The sequence below is a fragment of the Ictalurus furcatus genome, unplaced genomic scaffold (assembly GCF_023375685.1).
Source record: "Ictalurus furcatus strain D&B unplaced genomic scaffold, Billie_1.0 scf5, whole genome shotgun sequence".
Classification (NCBI taxonomy): domain Eukaryota; kingdom Metazoa; phylum Chordata; class Actinopteri; order Siluriformes; family Ictaluridae; genus Ictalurus; species Ictalurus furcatus.
The window spans coordinates 556,656-574,690 of record NW_026521054.1 but is presented as its reverse complement, the minus strand read 5'-3'; the positions used below and the strand labels follow the sequence as shown (position 1 = coordinate 574,690).

General features: G+C 39.4%; 2 protein-coding genes across 4 annotated transcripts in view; both read left to right on the top strand.

Moving 5' to 3' along the window:
- Positions 1 to 1,879: 1,879 nt before the first annotated feature.
- On the top strand, positions 1,880 to 7,507 carry LOC128604920 (E3 ubiquitin-protein ligase UBR2-like). 3 transcript variants are annotated; one of them, XM_053620043.1, is made up of 4 exons: positions 1,880 to 2,304; positions 4,989 to 5,172; positions 5,315 to 5,361; positions 5,435 to 7,507. In XM_053620043.1, exons 1-4 carry the CDS (start codon positions 2,281 to 2,283, stop codon positions 5,558 to 5,560), a joined length of 381 nt encoding a protein of 126 aa, XP_053476018.1. In that variant the 5' UTR covers positions 1,880 to 2,280; the 3' UTR covers positions 5,561 to 7,507. The 3 variants fall into 3 exon arrangements, 1 of the variants encoding a protein (XP_053476018.1); XR_008385369.1 differs by lacking the exon at positions 4,989 to 5,172; XR_008385368.1 differs by lacking the exon at positions 4,989 to 5,172 and having other exon boundaries at positions 5,315 to 7,507.
- Positions 7,508 to 12,344: 4,837 nt separating this feature from the next.
- LOC128604893 (NLR family CARD domain-containing protein 3) overlaps positions 12,345 to 18,035 on the top strand; it is a 10,409-nt gene continuing 4,718 nt past the window's right edge. The window contains exons 1-6 of the mRNA XM_053619992.1: positions 12,345 to 13,040; positions 13,200 to 13,321; positions 13,781 to 13,897; positions 14,308 to 14,362; positions 14,597 to 14,801; positions 15,086 to 16,856. Of these exons, the coding sequence (XP_053475967.1) occupies positions 13,269 to 13,321; positions 13,781 to 13,897; positions 14,308 to 14,362; positions 14,597 to 14,801; positions 15,086 to 16,856 (2,201 nt within the window). The 5' untranslated portion in view covers positions 12,345 to 13,040; positions 13,200 to 13,268. The remainder of the gene's footprint in view (positions 13,041 to 13,199; positions 13,322 to 13,780; positions 13,898 to 14,307; positions 14,363 to 14,596; positions 14,802 to 15,085; positions 16,857 to 18,035) is intronic.

Genomic DNA, 18,035 nt, shown 5'->3' with positions numbered 1-18,035 from the left:
ATTTGACAGTGATTTCACATTTCTTGTTTGTATGAAGGTTAAATTCAAAATAATTTTTTTAATTTCTAAATTATTATATAGTTTTATAGGAGGAGGTTTCATAGACTTGGCATTCATTTTACAGAAGTTTGAAGATACAGACATCTGTTGTGGGCGTCCTTGGCAGTTTTTCTGAGGATTTATATTGTTCTTATCGATATCGGAGTTATATCGTATCGACCGAAATTAAGCAATATATCGTGATATACATTTTGGCCATATCGTCCAGCCCTACATGAAGGATGACCATGACAGGGAGTTCTCCATTACCTGTCAGTGCAAATTTTCACCGTGCCTTCGTGTCCTGACCTGTTTCTGATTGAGAAAGTGTGGTGCATTATGAAGCGCAAAAGAGTGCAACCAAAGCACTGTATAGTTGCGCAGCTGAAGAAATCTATAATGGATGAATGGTAGAAAATCCCGCTTGTTAATAAAAGAAATGGTGATGTTACACAGTGTTAAACAACTTTTTAGGAGTTTGTTGCAGTCATCAGATTTGAAATGAGTGTGAATTCAATTTATTTTTTAAATATTCAAAGTACAACATCAAATAATGTGTTTTCAATATAGTACAGGGTGAATTGAATTTTCAAATGTCTCTTTGGTTTTGGGGTTTGTTTTGGTTTTTTTGCATTTTCCATATTGTCCCAGCCTATTTGGAATTGGGGTTATAGATAAAGAGAACCCAATTAAACTAATGAGACAAAAATATAATACTTCATCATTTATATATTGAGGGAAATGAACCAATATTACATATCTGTGAGTGGCAAAAGTATGTGAACCCTTGCTTTCAGGATATGGGGTGACCCCCTTGTGCAGCAATAACTGCAACTAAACAGTTCCGGTAACTGTTGATCAGTCCTGCACATCGGCTTGGAGGAATTTTAGCTTCAACTCTGGGATGTTGGTGGGTTTCCTCACATGAACTGCTTCCTTCAGGTCCTTCCACAACATTTCTAGTGGATTAAGGTCAGGACTTTGACTTGAACATTCCAAAACATTCACTTAATTCATTCTACCAAAAATGGTTAAAGAAGAAAAGTGTGTTTAAGGTTGTTTTCTTGCTGCATGACCCACTTTCTCTTGAGATTCAGGCAAATTAACTGCTAATCTTCGAGGTTCTTACTCTATGGTTAGAAGTACAATATTTGTGCCACTCACAGATTTGTAATATTACATCATTTTCCTCAATAAATAATTGACCAAGTATAATATTTCACTCTGGTTTGTTTAATTGGGTTCTTGCCTACTTTTAGGACTTGTGTGAAAATCTGATGTTTTAGGTCATATTTATGCAGAAATATAGAAAACTTTCACATTTCAAGCACCACTGTATCTGGTGTGCAGTGGCTTTGGTATCATGTACGTGTTGGGAGAAACAGTCTTCTTAGATTCATTCAATTCTGAATGTTCACACTTTAACTGTTCTTTCCCCCCAGTTGTATAGTGAATATACTGCTTAATAGAATGATTAAAGATCTAGCAGCAAGGTCATTTTCCCTATTTGGGGAAAACATTTATTATTAAAGTAGGGTTGAACGAAGTGCACTTGACTATTTATTGGAATTGTAACAAAATGTTAACTTTATCACTATTAGAAGTACTGATTTGTGGTCTTATCCTCATTACAGGCACGGATGCTGATCACAGAGGAGAGCCTGATGACCACGATCGTCCGCACACTCCATGATCACCTGAGACATCCAGACCAGCAGGGTCGATTTCAGTTTGAACTCTACAGTGCACAAAAGGTCTTTAAATTCCGCAGGGTCCAGAGTCTTATAGAAGACCTCAAGTACGGCTGGGAAAAAAGCAGAATGTGTTACACTGTCTGTCAGAGAATATCATTATTAATGATAATTAATAGCTAATCATTCTCATTAAACTTTTTTTTTTAAACTCGGATATGTCCTGATTAGCCGTCCAACAGAGTGGACCGACAAGCTCAGGGAGAAGTTTCTGGAAGGACTTGATGCTTTCTTGGAGCTGCTCAAGTGCATGCAGTGTGTTTATGTGTGTTTGTCTAAGCAATGTTAACTTGCAGTTATAGATGTAATAATCATGTGGGGTGCAATATAGCCATGTTCTTTAATATCAGTAGTATAATGTGTGTTGGGGATTTGTGATTTCTGCAGGGTATGGACCCAGTAGTACGCGACGTGGACCAAGACATAGAGATGGAACCATTGTGGGTGACAGCCTTCACATTGCAGATGAAGCTCACACACATTCTCAGTGATGCAAGAGTGGTGTGCCAGTGATGTGAGTACTAACACACTCACCAGTACTAGTATATTACAATATGTGCACACTCTACAGGAGTTCTGGTAGTGCGACCATAGCAGCAAATGCACGTATTATTCCTGCACAAACTAAAACCAACAAGATCTGTCTGAAGATCACAGGACTTTTGTCTTTGTCATGTCTTTGAGGTGTATGGAAATGATTGGCTCTGAGTAGGGATTTCTTGAAGGTCAAAGTTCTACATGTGGTTGTAAATTTAAATCTATACATGGAAGCCTTCAAATAAGAAGGAAGTATTCGACGTGCAGGAAGTGGACAAAATAACTAACAGTACATGAAAAAGCATCTTGACAAGCACAGCTATTGTGTATGGGTGAATCGTTGTGCCAGCTAACAGCATGCAGCCACTATAAAAATGGTCTGAAAATGATCCCTTAATGAGTTTTCAGAATTAACAGGCAACTGACAGAGCTCCAGTTCGGCTAAATAGTGGGTGTTGTAATTGCAGGTGCATCAGTCCCCAAAATTGGCTTGATGCGTTAGTCGGTGTTCCCGGTGTTACATGGTGTCCGGCCACACAGCGATTACATCACTTGCCCGCTGCGGCATTGCCCCTACTGTCATTTTGCTTTTTTCTAGTAATAAAAATCATTTAGTTCAGTTAGGACGCTGCAATTAAAAACTGAGCGCGTTTGCTCAATTCATCATGAGCCGAAGGGTCAGAGTCGCAGCACAGATCAGATTTCATTCATCACTTGACGAGATTGAGGCGAGCTCACTGGTGATGGGATGGCGAAAGATTTGGTTTCAAAAGTTCTATGTTTAATATAAGCGAGACCTGAAAGGGAGCTGCAAATGGCCTCAGTGCTTTTGGTGCTCACAGTACAGTTGGACTCGAAAGTGGACCCAGTTCTGTTTCTGGAAATTTTAGTGTTGATGAGATCTCTGATCACTTGGTGTTCACACTAACTCTTTTCCCATAGTTTAATAGTGACTATGCCATTCAAGATGGTTGCTTTACATGATACAGTCATTTGGCTGAAATGCTATGATTTGGCTGAAACACAGAGCAGTCAAAGCAGATTTAAAGTGAAATACCAGAAGCATTTTTGATGCTCAACCATCAAAATCAGTTTATGCTTCATGCCATAGTGCTACTGGTTGATGTGGCTGGTTGGGGTAAACAAAATGCATGCATACACTACATATATTACCTACTTACTGTATACTGATTTATACTGTAACTATTGTTCCAGTCACTGACAGTTCTGTTAATACTGATGCCTAACAACTTAAGCTCTATAAAATTATTGCTATTACTACAGTGGCTCTATTAGTTAATGTCATGTTGCTAACGAAAATGCTGACATTATTGTAGGACCACATGATCCCAAAGTAAAACATCTGAGTTGTTTTTCTGTTAGGTAACGGAAAACTGTAGCTATACATGTACAGCAACTCTCAGGTTCTTTATCTACTGTATGAAGCAAACGTGAAGCAGACCGAGACTACTTTGTTTTCACAATGCACAAATCAATCAAAACCACAGAAGGTGGTCTGAGTACGATTCATTTGTGGGTCCTTTTAGGGGGGTCTGAGATCACTTGAATGTTCACATATATACCTTATATAGGCCCGAGACCGCTTTGAGTGCTCAAATGAACTAGGTGTATAAATGCCGTTAATGTTTCAAAATCAAGGAAGAGTATATCAAACATGGACAAAAGGGTTCAGCAAAGAGGAACAGTGGTCGCAAGTCAAAGCTACTGACGAAGCTATTGTCAGTAGCTATGGACGAACATAGTAAAGCTATTAAATGAACATGTCCATGAACTAGTCTCAGCAAATCTGTGCATTATGAGCTTTGCAAAACCAGGGCTGCCATTCAGAAACCTTTTGCATCAAATGTCAATGCATGAAGAATCATAACCTGGTGTAAAGAACCCGAAACTTAGACTCATGAGAAATTGGAAATAATTGTTCAAGACCAGATGAAATGTATGCTACAAACACTTCTTCATGATGATAATCCCATGTCACATGATTGTACTACCCTTGTATAAAACTGGTTTGGTGAACACTAACACAGTGGTCTCCTAAATCACCAGGTTTAAACATCATTGACCCTTTTATGGGAGTATCTGGAATGCAGACTCAGTAGATGTCCGTCTCCTTTATCTCTTAACGAACGGAGGGGTTTTCCTGGTGAAGAATGAAGAACATCCCAACACAATGCACTCAGGACTTGCGTGACGGCATTCCAAGAATTTTTCAAGCTGTTCTGTAGTCAAAGGGCTGCATGTAATCCTTATTAGGTCCTTAAATATTGTACCGATTAATATCGTTACAAGTTTCTTTTTTTGTCGACACCCTGTATGTGTGCATGTATGTTGTAGCCTGAAGTGATTTCTGACAAGATTTCTAGGTCATATGTAAATATTTATTATATTTATTGCTGGCTGCCTCACCTACGCTAACCTGAATTTCTGAGAGGATATAACGGCAATTTATAATAGCTGCCTTGAGCTAACAGAACAGGAGATCTGAATGCAGTCATAAAACTACTTTTCAGTGGCCAGGTACCTACTCCAACATCTGATGTGTGCATGACCTTGAGTTTATCAATCAAAGACGCACCCTGCAATTTGCCTTTTGCATAAGGACTGTCCATGCTGAGCCTGTTATGTGCTATATATTTGCAGGAGTGGGTGCTAATTGAAGCCTATAAGAAGTGCCTAACAGTTCTGACTCACTGCCACAGCGGTTTTACTGATGGAGAACAACCCATCACTCTTAGTATGTGTGGACACTCAGTGGACACCATCCACTACTGTGTCTCACAACAGAAAGTCAGCATTCACCTACCGGTGTCTAGATTGCCTGCAGGTAGGAGACCAAATGTACCAAGTTTATCAAAAGTGTGTACTATCAGTGTTTCTTGAAATTGAGGATTTTAAACTTAATTTCTGCTTTTTATTTATTTACTTATTTTATTTTATTTTATTTTATTTTATTTTATTTTATTAAGGACTTCATGCTCTCCTTAGCAAGACAGAAGTGACTTGCAGTTTACAGGTATGTATGTTGGTGGTGGTTGGTGTATGTGAGAATATTTGTACCAACAAATGTGGTGTGTCCTTTTCCACAGTGTGTACTGAGCCCCCCGATGGTGATTGAGCACCCACTTTGCTGCCTGGTTCTCTGTGCACAGGTGCATGCTGGGATGTGGACGAGAAATGAAACATTATCCAATCAGGTATGCTGTAACAAATGAAATATTTTTAAATGTGTTTGTATTGTTTAGCACTATAAAATGCAAAACTATAAACAACCCCCCCCCTTTTTTAAATTAATATATATATATATATATATATATATATAAGATAACGTATAACATACGTTAACGTTGATCTTAGATTTTTTATACAGTGTTTTAATCATGTTAATAAACTTCTCCGGAAGCCGTAATGGTCCATCACACACCATAAATATTCTCGCGATATTAGATCGAATGCTTTTTTTTTGGTCCAAGCCCACAATAAAGAAATTTTTATCCATAAGTTCTCTTGCTGTTCCCAAATTATCCCACATGTAGCTGCCTTTAATCGCACACATCTGCTCGATCTCTATTATTTTATTTAGCGTGTCATTCATCTGGTTTACGATTATTTTAGTGATGATTTTATAGTCAAAATTCATTAAACTTCGGGTGAAGTCAGCTAAAATGGGCCATCGTGTAAAATGGGCCAGATAAGGTTGGAGCCTCATAGCCTTTTAAGTTTTTACAGCCAATCACAATAACGGATCTTACATTGTTTCAACAACACTATTTGACAATAGTTTTGATTGGTCTAAGGTTCTTAAAGTGGGCGGGGCAGAGTGTTATATGAAGCATGTCAGAGAAATTGTATGGTAAGTGATCATGGCATAGTAAATTTCATTCATCATTAATAAGGGTGATAAAGCAATTATAAGTACGCTTACCAATGAAGCAAAAGCTCTATGAACAATGTTTTGACAGACTCTGTCAAATACAATGTTTAAATTTAAAAAGAAACTTTGATTTTTGTGAAAAGTCATTTTAGGTAGTGGCCCATTTTAGCTTAACCAGCTAGGTAAAATGGGCCAGAGTTTTCAGCTAAAATGGGCCGCATACACACACACTCTTACACAGAAATTATACAGAAATTGAGGGTGAAAAATGGTTCATAGGCCTAGATATACATCAGTACAAAATCTTTCTAAATATTGTGCATTTCAGACAGTATGGCAGGAGGACAGGCAAAGAAAGGAAAAAGAGAGAGAAGAAGAGAGAAGAGAAAGGGAAAGGAAGATGTCAGTACAACCAGTGGAGAGAGGACAGAATGAGGCGGGCCATTAATGAATACCAGGAGATAGTTGAGAGAGGACAAACAGTAAATGTTCACTCTTTAGCAAGGGCTTGGAACATTCCAAAGATGACTTTGCATAGGCGCATTAGTGGCAAAGTGGCTTTGGCTCTGCATCTGGGAGAAACAGTACCTGCCAGTGGACTCTGAGAAAGAACTGGCCAGTCTTATCAAACTCCTCTCTAAAAGAGGCTTTCCCCCTTACCAAAAGAGATGTCCAGGGAATTGCATTTAATTACGCAAAGACCAGTAATATCAAAGGCTTCTCTGAAGTAAAAGGCACGGCTGGGTATTACTGGTTTTGAAATTTTTAAAACAGAATCCAGACCTCAGCATCAGGACACCAGAGGCCCTTTCAGCAGCAAGAGCAGCAGGGCTGAACCCTGGTGTGGTAGGAAAGTGGTTTCCACAGTATGAAGACCTGCTGGAGGAACTTGCAATCAGAGACGTTCCATCACATCTTTGGAATTGTGATGTATTTGTCCTGCAAGACCAGTTTTCCTCTACCCGTGTGGTTGGGGAGGTGGGTAAACCCTGTGTTGAGGTTACTGCTGGGGAGAAACGAGAGACCACAACAGTCCTTCAGCATTCAATGCAGCGGGAACATTTAGGGTGTGCTGCTGTCAGTGCAACTCATTGTACCACGAGAGCTGTGGAGAAGATGTGCTTTCTATTAAATTAAATATATTTACGGTGTTGCTGCTATGGCACACTCAACACAATAGTGTCAATTTACTGTTAAAATGTGTAGTTATCTTTTTATATTGGCCCATTTTAACTGAACAGCTGGCCCAATTTGCCTGAACATTGTGTTGTGGCTCAAGAGGATACATGCCGATACGCTAACCCTCATAATTTTAATATATATATATATATATATATATATATATATATATATATATATATATATATATATATATATATATAGAAGAGACCCATGCTAATTTATAAAAATATCATATCATGTATAGCTTATTTGATGGTATTATAAACCATTTACCAAAAAGTGGCCCATTTTAGCTGACTTCACCCTATTGGTCTCCAGTCATCAAGTTCGGTCGGGTCTCCTTTTTTATATATTAATGAAATTACACAACGGTAAAACAGTTCATTTAAAGTTCCCTCCTGTAGTCCTTCATTATATAAATCAGTTAATAGATCAGAGATGTCTCTCTTACACACTTTATAAAATTTAGTGTGTCAGGTCCCGGGCTTTTCCCCTCGTTTAACTGCAGAATTGCTAATACATCCTCTTCCTTAATGGGGTTTTCTAAATGTTGTGTGTCTATATTTCTTAATGGTGAGCACGTCGTTAAAAAATCTGTTTTTTTCCCCCCTCTATGTTTATTTTACTTGAGGCTGCTTGACATCTTTTTCTTATATCTCTTATCTTTCTCGTTATCAACAATATTGCCCAAATTGTCTCTAATACCTGTAATAGTTCTATCAGTTCTCTGGCTCTTTAGCTCTTTTATAACTTTTTGTGGTTTCCTGTATAGTTTGTGTCAATATCCACCTGTAATTGCACGTCTAAAAACCATTCGTCATTTAATTGCGTTAGTTCCGATTTTATTTTATGTAAACAATCGTCATCGTCTATACATCTGTCTCTTAATAGACCTTGCCTTTCTCCATCATTAACCCTAATTGGGCCTGTCCACAAACCAAACATGCTGATTGTAATTTAATAATTGATGAGCTAGCAAAGAAAGCTGCCGTGGAAGGAATAACATTTTCAGGTGTCACAGGGCTAAAATCAATTGCAGCCTTTACATTAGAGAACCGGTAGGCCTGAAAAGCACTCAGAGTGACCCTTCAGTGACAGAAGCAATCGGACCGAAGAGCAACGGACAAACTATTGTAGACGGTCTGTTTGCCAAGCATGATGCACAGCTAATCATACATGACAACATGTTACTGTACAGATGTGGTGACACTCCAGTGTTGATTCCACCTGTAAGATTGCAGCATGATATTTTGTATCGCATCCACAATCAGCAGAAATCAAAGGGACAATTTATCTGGGTCTCAGAAATATGTGTATAATATCACCTAAAGTGACATTCACACAGTTATAGCATGGGAGCAGCAGTGGGACATCAAGAACCATCCCTGAACAAAAGGGCTACGTGACTGTAATTAGCATTCAGAAAGACATTTGTCTCGATAATCCTTTCACCTCACCATTTTGGGTCACACCTGTAACATCCGTACTGTGAGAACAGAAAGTGATAGAATCAAAAGCTATCCTTAATTTACATTACATACAGAAAACCTGGTTTGAAACAGTATAAATGTCTGTGTTCATATTATTCGGGGTTCACTTTGACTCCCAAAGTGCTTCATGTACTTTGTCACTGCCACGCTGTAATAAAGTTATTCTTCTTTGAGATCTTCGACATCCACTTATTTTTTTTCGTACAGAATGCATCACTAGGAAGTTAAGGTAAGACTCATTCGCTATACCCTGCACGAAATGGATGGAAAATTTAGAAATTCTCCCACATCACAATGCGTTTTGCCACGTTATCCAATCGTTGCAAAAGAACACAATAGGCCAATTCATTTTAAATACTTTTTGGGTTTAACAAATATATATTTTGAACAAGAATCTTATCACCAGCCTATTTGCTATTTCAATGGAGTGTGTGACAATAGTCAGGAGGTCAATAACATTTAACAGCGTCTACTGGTAAGGTGTATCGTAGATGGACATAACCCCGCTAGCCTTTCTATTTGGCAGTGGAACATTGGATGGCAAAATGAAACGCTAGTCCTTTTAATAAACACGGAGCACTTCTAAATTATAACGTTTCAAAAACTTACATTTATTCTATATATCCTTCATCCAACACCAAATGTCAAGGCACCAAGCCAACTTCTCTTCCTCATCTTACTAGGCCCACCAATGGGAATTTAGTTGACTTCCCATAAAGCGAGATGCAGAACAACTGAAGGCGATGACTGCACGTGCAGGAAAAGAACAAAGGAATAGCCAAAAGTCCTTTTCAGGACTGGGACAAGTGTCGTGCTTGTACATGTAATGACCAATCATGTGATCAGTGAAGAACTTTCTTTAGCCCTCTATATGTTGTGTGAAATTGTTTAAACTCCTCGGCACCGAACTGGTGAAGGAACTTGAAATCCACGTTCTCTGCTTCCACACTTTCTGCCTTTCCACCATGTTGATGGCATATTTCGGAGTAATACACTGCATAATACTTCTTGGGTGTGAATGTCTTGTCCTCTTGAATCTTGCCCTGAAACAACAAAAGTAAGAAATTCAAGAGTTCGTTCAGTATCAAATTGGGCAAATGCTTCCTATTTTTTCTTCAGCTGCAATCACATGTTCCTCAAGTCTGTAGAAGTTCAGTACCATCATTTTTTGTGGTGCCCCTGAATAAATTATGTGAATCTGCATCAACTGACCAACAAAGCAATACTAACGTGACTGGAATTTGTACTTTTTGGGTTTCTATCGATTAAGCAGAATACAGATATAAATTTCCCCAAAGAGGAAATGTTTCCACCATGGGTGCATAAAAAACAAACAACACCACCATAATAAATGGTTAATAAATAATTATAATGGTCAGAAGATAGAAGTGGAAGCCTTTATTTTTCAATTATACATTACAGCACAGTGAAATTCTCTTCTTCGCATATCCCAGCTTGTTAGGAAGTTGGGGTCAGAGTACAGGATCAGCCGTGATTCGGTGACCCTGGAGCAGAGAGGGTTAAGGGCCTTGCTCAAGGCCTCAACAGTGGCAGCACTGGGGCTTGAACCATCGACCTTCTGAGTCATACAGAGCATTAACCGTTGAGCCACTACTGCCCACCATGTATTATTTTTATGTCAAAATAATACAATAAACAGTGATAACGCTGATGAGCTCTGTTTGTGTAAAATACCCAAAACTTACCTCTGTTTTAGGTGGCGTTGTGTGTTGTGCTGGATGCAGCATGACTGCCCTCCCGTGGCCAAACTCGGGAACGGCAATTTCCCAGAAGCGGTATTCTGTAATTTAGCTTTTAATAATGGTGTTTATATGTTTGTAAACACCATTATTAAATATCTCTCTCCTTTCCCCCCTTTATGATAATTATTGATGAAACACATATTTCATTCAGGGGGCACGGTGGAAAGTGCTTAGCACGTTCACCTCACACCTACAGGACTGTTGGTTTGATTCTCCCCTGCATGTTCTCCGCATGCTTTGTTTCCTCCACGTACTCCGGGAGCTCACGGGGTCACAGGTCACAGGTCACGGGGAGCTCCAGGCTCCCCGTGACCTGTGTAGAATAAGCGGTACAGAGAATGGATGGATGGATGGATGGAGATTTCATCCATTGCTCTGGATGGATCTTTACTGCCATCAAGTGGCCCAGTTTAGGAAGTGCATGTTTCTATGTTTTTTTAGAGCAGCGTTTCCCTCCGTTTTTTCAGTCACGGCACCCTTTGAATATTTTCAAAAAATTTGTGCACCCTACACAAACACTGATGCTAGACAGCGTTAAACCTGGTTTATACTCGACATGTCCAGCAAAAATGACGTCATTACAGAGTGCGCGGTCGAGCGTGTTGAGTGTGCGAGGCTTCATTTCTCATGGCGGTCCGCACGGCGCCGGATCCGGAAATGAATGACTTGGAGGCGACTCTTGCCGGAAAGTACGATTGTACAGGTATCTCTATGATCCATCCATGCGGGACCATAGAGAGAGCCCGATGGCACAAAATTCATGGAAAGGTTTTTAAAATAGTGATTTGGATTTGCTTTGTACATACTGCTGAGATGATAAAGCCAAAGCTGAAAGTTTTTCGGGGTGCACCATGTTTTCATTCATCAGTATCTTCTCAAATAAACACAGTCACTACACTACACCATCAGACACAGTGATTACACCTCATTCTGCTGTCTTTATACACAGAGACCTTTACACTGATGGTGAACATACAGAGTGATCATTCTGTAATATCTTTCTTTTGTCTCTATACATAAAGAGACATTTACACTGATGGTGAACATACAGAGTGATCATTCTGTAATATCTTTCTTTTGTCTCTATACATAAAGAGACATTTACACTGATGGTGAACATACAGAGTGATCATTCTGTAATATCTTTCTTTTGTCTCTATACATAAAGAGACATTTACACTGATGGTGAACATCCAGAGTGATCATTCTGTAATATCTTTTGTCTCTATACATAAAGAGACGTTTACACTGATGGGAGAATATAATAATCACCTGGTTTTGTAAATGTGAGAAATGACATCTGCAGGAAGCTCGACTTTTTGCTGATGTCTACAGTAATTGCTAACATTTACAAAATGAGCCTACAATAAATAATAAGTCTATTTAATGAAAGTGAAGGTCCATGTTTAATAAAAATCTTAATGGAATGAATTAAATAAATTGAGGTTGTTTAGTTTAGTTTTATACATGTTCTCATATTTATAGCTGTGTTTTGTTGTAATGTGACAAGTGATAATCTCAAGGTTTATTGGGTTTTATATGATTATTATTATTATTATTTTATATATAATTTATTATTATTATTGTTATGGGTGTGTATCTGTCTTATTATTTCTGTGTCTGTGTTATTATTTCAGACATCAGATATTTCTCATCTATATTAAATGTTTTCTACACATTTGATCATTTTAGAAAATGTTTGAAGGATTTTTACATGCACCCCTGCTCTCATCAGACAGAACCTCGATTGGGAAACACTGGGTTAGTTACTCGTCTGACCAATGTGTTTAACTTACTCTCCATCATCACTTTTATTCTGAGTAACATTCATTATTCACACAAAAACTACTTACACACCAATCCTCACTAATATCAGGATACTCGCTCTCATTAAGGGAAAACCAGAAAAAATACATTTCTGCAGATATTTAAGTAAACTTACTCAGCGTATGAGTTCTGCTTCTTTATCTAATGATCTGCTGAGTGTTTCTAGCTCCTGTTATTTTATTTTAGTTTATATATTTGTATAGAGCTCTGACAGTTGTTCGTGCACAGCTGAATGAAGTCACGAGATAATAAATGAAGGTAATGAAATGATAATGTGTGTGATGTAGATTTTACCAGACTTTTAATTCTGTTCTCTGTATTTGCAGCGTTTTCAGGCTTATACTTTCAGTATTTACAGGCCTTTGCTCGATGGATCAGAAAGCTGTCTGATAACAAACCATATCTGTGTGTGTGTGTGTGTGTGTGTGTGTGTGTGTGTTTATTACCCTACCTCACTGCCCCTCCCCCTCTGCAGAATAAATGGTTAGGAAGTGAAAGTGAAAGTCAGTCTCCATTTTGTGTGGAGGGGAAAATACAGCATTTCAGGAGTAAAAACACAGTGAGTATCTACATCTAAAGCTATAATATATAAACACACTGAATGTACACTAGATGCAGAAGAGTTTTGTGGGTTTGTACTGAAGTTTGAATGTACACAGGTTGTTTTATGACTTGATACAGAGACTATTTCCTGTAAGTGAACTCTGTGCTGATACAGGGTTTGATTTAACACACCGATGTTGGAGTGAAGTAAACGTGTGTCCTGCTGTAATCTGGAGAAGGAGACATGACCTCCAACATGAGTGTGTCTGGAGAACAGGACTTAAAGAGAGACGAGAGGTGAGTTACTTTTCCATTCACCAGCAATAAATACACACCGTCTCATGGGAACAGATCTGTATCTCTAAACACTCACTAGTTAACAGAGGAACTAGACTTTGGTTTAAGGTGTTTAATAGCAGTGAATATATCACTGATCTGATCTAAGAACAGTTTAGAGAAATCATTCACTGAGAGAAGAGTAAAAAGGACTGTGTAATGTGGAGGAGAAGAGCAGCGTAGCTTTGAGTCAGTGAACTCTACAGGCTTTAAGACCCATCTGAGTCAGTTATCTGTGACTGGGACTCCTGACATCAGTGTAATTCCTGAGGTATGGGGTGTGTCTCCTGGTTTAATAAGTGTGCAGACTGGAGCTGAATTAAAAAGATGGAATTATTGGTGTTTAATGATGGACACATTGTGTAACAGTGCTGAGACAGCAGAGTATTAATTATTGCTGATATTTCTGTTTCATTCTAGAATGATGGAGGGAAAGAGATCAGACTCACCAGAACCCAGCTGTGTGTCCATGAAGAGTGACGAGTCAATGGATCGTCCAATTCACTTCAGAGACGGAGCCAGTTCTCCTGATGTGAGGTCAGTACAGTGAGGTGTTTTACAGCAGTGTTCCACCTGATCAAACTCACTGGTCTCATTCTGAAGCCCTTCATGATCTTTATCAGGTGTTGAAGCAGTAAAACACTAAACTGTGCAGTGCTGCAGCTCTCGGACTGGCAGTGAGGAAAACTGCTTTAAGAGTTCAGTTCAGCCTGCAGTCCCTGAGCTGGAGGGTCTGTGGTGCTACACAACAACATTTACACCTGGGACATTAATGACTAGATCACTATTTTATTCATAAACATGTTAGTGTCAGTGAGAAATCCTGAAATCAGTGTATTGTGTTAAGAGGATAGTGTTAAATATCTGTCTCTGTATTTATTAGTGTGTGTTGTGCAGCTATGAATAAATATAGTCTATATCACATCATGTGTTTTATTTCTTCACAGACCACAAAAGAAGAAATCAAACCTCAGCAGAAATCAGTTGGACTCCATATTCAAGGTGTGTGTCTTTTTAATGTGTGTAACTTGTGTGTGAGCAGGTTGCAGGTTTTTTATTTAAGATCATGACAATTTACAGATTTAATAATGTGCAGCAGCATTATGGGTAATTGGACAGAATTTCAGCTGTAACTGTGGGAATACAAAGAGACTTTTCTTCTTTTCATAAAATAAAAGCATCTCTCAGTGTGTAACATTATAATATTTAGATGTGTTCCTGTGTGTTTCTAACCAGGAGCTGGAACACAAAGTCATCACTCTGATAAAGAATGAGCTGAAGAGGTTTAGGAAGCTCCTGAGTCCAGATTACCCAGCATGCACTGAGAGGGAGGTGCAGGATGAGGAGGATCTGCACAGTGTCAGAGACGGAGCGCTGAAGATCACACTGCACGTCCTGAAGAACATGAACCACACAGATCTCGCTAACACACTGCACAACAGTAAGAGCTCTGAGTCATGGCTTTATTCCATCAGGTTCACTTTAGAGAGAGGAAATAGTTTTAGATAGGAACACTTTTAGTTTGAAGTTTGAGTTTAGTATCATGTACATCTGCTGCTTTTCTGTTCTGTTCGTGGTCCAGCTTGTGGTGACTCTGTACAATGGTCCTGTTCCTTCAGGAATATTTACTACATGAATCAGGAATGAACAGCAGCATTTGAATTTTACATTTAATCCTGTGTTCAGTGATTTTACATTAAAACATCTTATTACTTTGTTTATTAGAACTCGCCTCTGTGTATCAGCCAAAGCTGAAATCCAGCCTGAGAGAGAAGTTTAAAAGAATTAATGAAGGAATCTCACAGCATGGAAGCTCAGCACTTCTGAATGAGATCTACACAGAGCTCTACATCACAGAGGGTTGGAGTGGAGACGTCAATAATGAACATGAGGTGAGACAGATTGAGACAGCGTCCAGGAGACCAGCAGCACAGGAGACACTCATCAAATGTAATGATCTCTTTAAAGACAAGTCCATCAGAAGTGTGCTGACTAAAGGAGTTGCTGGAATTGGAAAAACAGTCTCTGTGCAGAAGTTCATTCTGGACTGGGCTGAAGGAAAAGCAAATCAGGACGTCACCTTCATGTTTCCACTTCCCTTTAGAGAGCTGAATCTGATGAAGCAGGAACATCTCAGTCTGATGGATCTTCTTCATCACTTTTTCCCTGAAATGAGAAAACTACAATTAATAGACTCCTACAAAGTGCTGTTGATCTTTGATGGTCTGGATGAGTGTCGACTTCCTCTAAATTTCCAGAAGAATGAGAGATTGTGTGATGTGAAAGAGTCAGCCTCAGTGGATGTGCTGCTGACAAACCTCATCAAGGGGAATCTGCTTCCCTCTGCTCTCCTCTGGATAACCTCTCGACCAGGAGCAGCCAATCAGATCCCTCCTGAGTGTGTAGACCAGGTAACAGAGGTACGAGGGTTCAGTGATCCTCAGAAAGAGGAGTACTTCAGGAAGAGGATCAGTGATCGGAGCCTGGCCAATAAAATCATCTCACACATGAAATCTTCAAGAAGCCTCTACATCATGTGCCACATCCCAGTCTTCTGCTGGATCTCAGCCACTGTTCTAGAGAGAATGTTGGGTGAAGCAGAGAGTGGAGAGATCCCCAAGACTCTGACTCAAATGTTCACACACTTCCTGATCTTTCAGATCAAACACAAGGACCAAAAGTACCATCAGAAATGTGACCCTGATCCTCAGCAGACCAGAGAGAGTATCCTGGCACTGGGAAAACTGGCTTTCCAACAGCTGGAGAAAGGAAACCTGATCTTCTATGAGGAAGACCTGAGAGAGTGTGGCATTGATGTGAGAGAAGTGTCAGTGTACTCAGGAGTGTGTACCCAAATCTTCAAAGAGGAGTTTGGGCTTCACCTGGGGAAGGTGTTCAGCTTTGTACATCTGAGTGTTCAGGAGTTTCTGGCTGCTTTATATGCATTTTTCTGCTTTATTTTTAGAAAGACAAATGTGTTAGTGGAACAAAGCACTGGACGTTCTAATTTCTTCAGAAAGTCAGACATGTCTGATCTCCTCAGGAGTGCAGTGAACAAGGCCTTACAGAGTGAGAACGGACACCTGGACCTGTTCCTCCGCTTCCTTCTGGGTCTCTCAGTGGAGTCCAATCAGACTCTCTTACGAGGGTTAATGCCACAGACAGGAAGCAGCTCTCACAGCAAACAGGAAACAGTCAAGTACATCAAGGAGAAGATCAGGGAGAATCCATCTCCAGAGAAATCCATCAATCTGTTCCACTGTCTGAATGAACTGAATGATCATTCTCTAGTGCAGGAAGTACAACGTTACCTGAACAGAGGAGGTCTCAGTCGTCTCAGTGGAACCAGACTCTCTCCTGCTCAGTGGTCAGCTCTGGTGTTTGTGTTACTGAACTCAGATCAGGAGCTGGATGTGTTTAATTTGTGGAAATATGACCCATCAGAGGAATGTCTTCTGAAGCTGCTGCCAGTGGTCAAAGACTCCAGAAGAGCTGAGTGAGTATTTTTATTTATAAATGTATTACTGCATGGTTTATTATTTTAATGTAACACTGAACTGCACTGTTTGGATTAATGCTGGTTAATAATTACTCTAATCATCTTTAAACAAACCTCTGGTACTGTTACAGAAGAGTTTCACTTTTTACACCAACACGTTACGTCTGCACTGAGGGCGGGGCCATGTGGACAAAACCTTCTACCACCATTTATTACCTTTTCTCTAAAACTGATGAAGAAATGATCTCTACAGAATAACTGCATGTATTCATCACTGCTTTCTGATCATTTTGTGAACTAAACACCAGTGAAAGGCACTTTTTCTTTTCTCCTTTCATTTGAAAGTGACATTGAACAGAACTTCACAAACGAGAAGAAGAGAAACAGAACACTGTCACCATGGGAACAATATGAATACAGCATGTGACATCGGTGATATAGAGGATATAGGAAAATATCTATCAATAGACATGACTGATTATTCTATTTTCTGGTCCTATGATGTGTATCAGTGTATCACACCGCCCAATCTGCACTGAGGGACACGTGAGAGTGTCGTGGAAAACAATCTTTCCAACCTAAGTTAAAGACTTCAGAGACAGAGGGTTTGTAGATGCCAAAGGTCATCAAACTTTATTGAAACAACAAAGTGAGACAGTCTGCAGAAAGTCTGAATTATACACACACACACACACGTCTTTATATACTTTTCTGAAGCAGTAAAATTATCCCTAGGCGGGGCATTAACCTTTTCTTTCTAAAAACAAACCAATCTCCATCGCCTTCATGAATTACTCATATCTATATGATACCTTACATTTGTGGTGCATGCGTTGTGAGTTGGATTTTCTTAAAGGTTTTATTGGGACAAGGTCATTTTTTGCAGCGTATGCGCCTTGTCTTGAATTTTCTGAAAGGTTTCATCAGGACAGGATTTTTACCCCGTCCCAGATTTCCCCCTTATACCTTAATGACCTTCTGGCTTTAGTCCCAGCCTGGTACACTTCATCCTGGAAGTCTGATCTGTTATTGTGACACTGGTATTGAAGCTTAAAGGGCTTTGATTGGAAACACAGTTCTGGTGAATGTCTAATTGCTCATTTATTGCCAGAGTACAGCTGCTTTAGACAAAACACACGGTTCTTCTAACTCCGTTTACACAGGACATACAGAGAT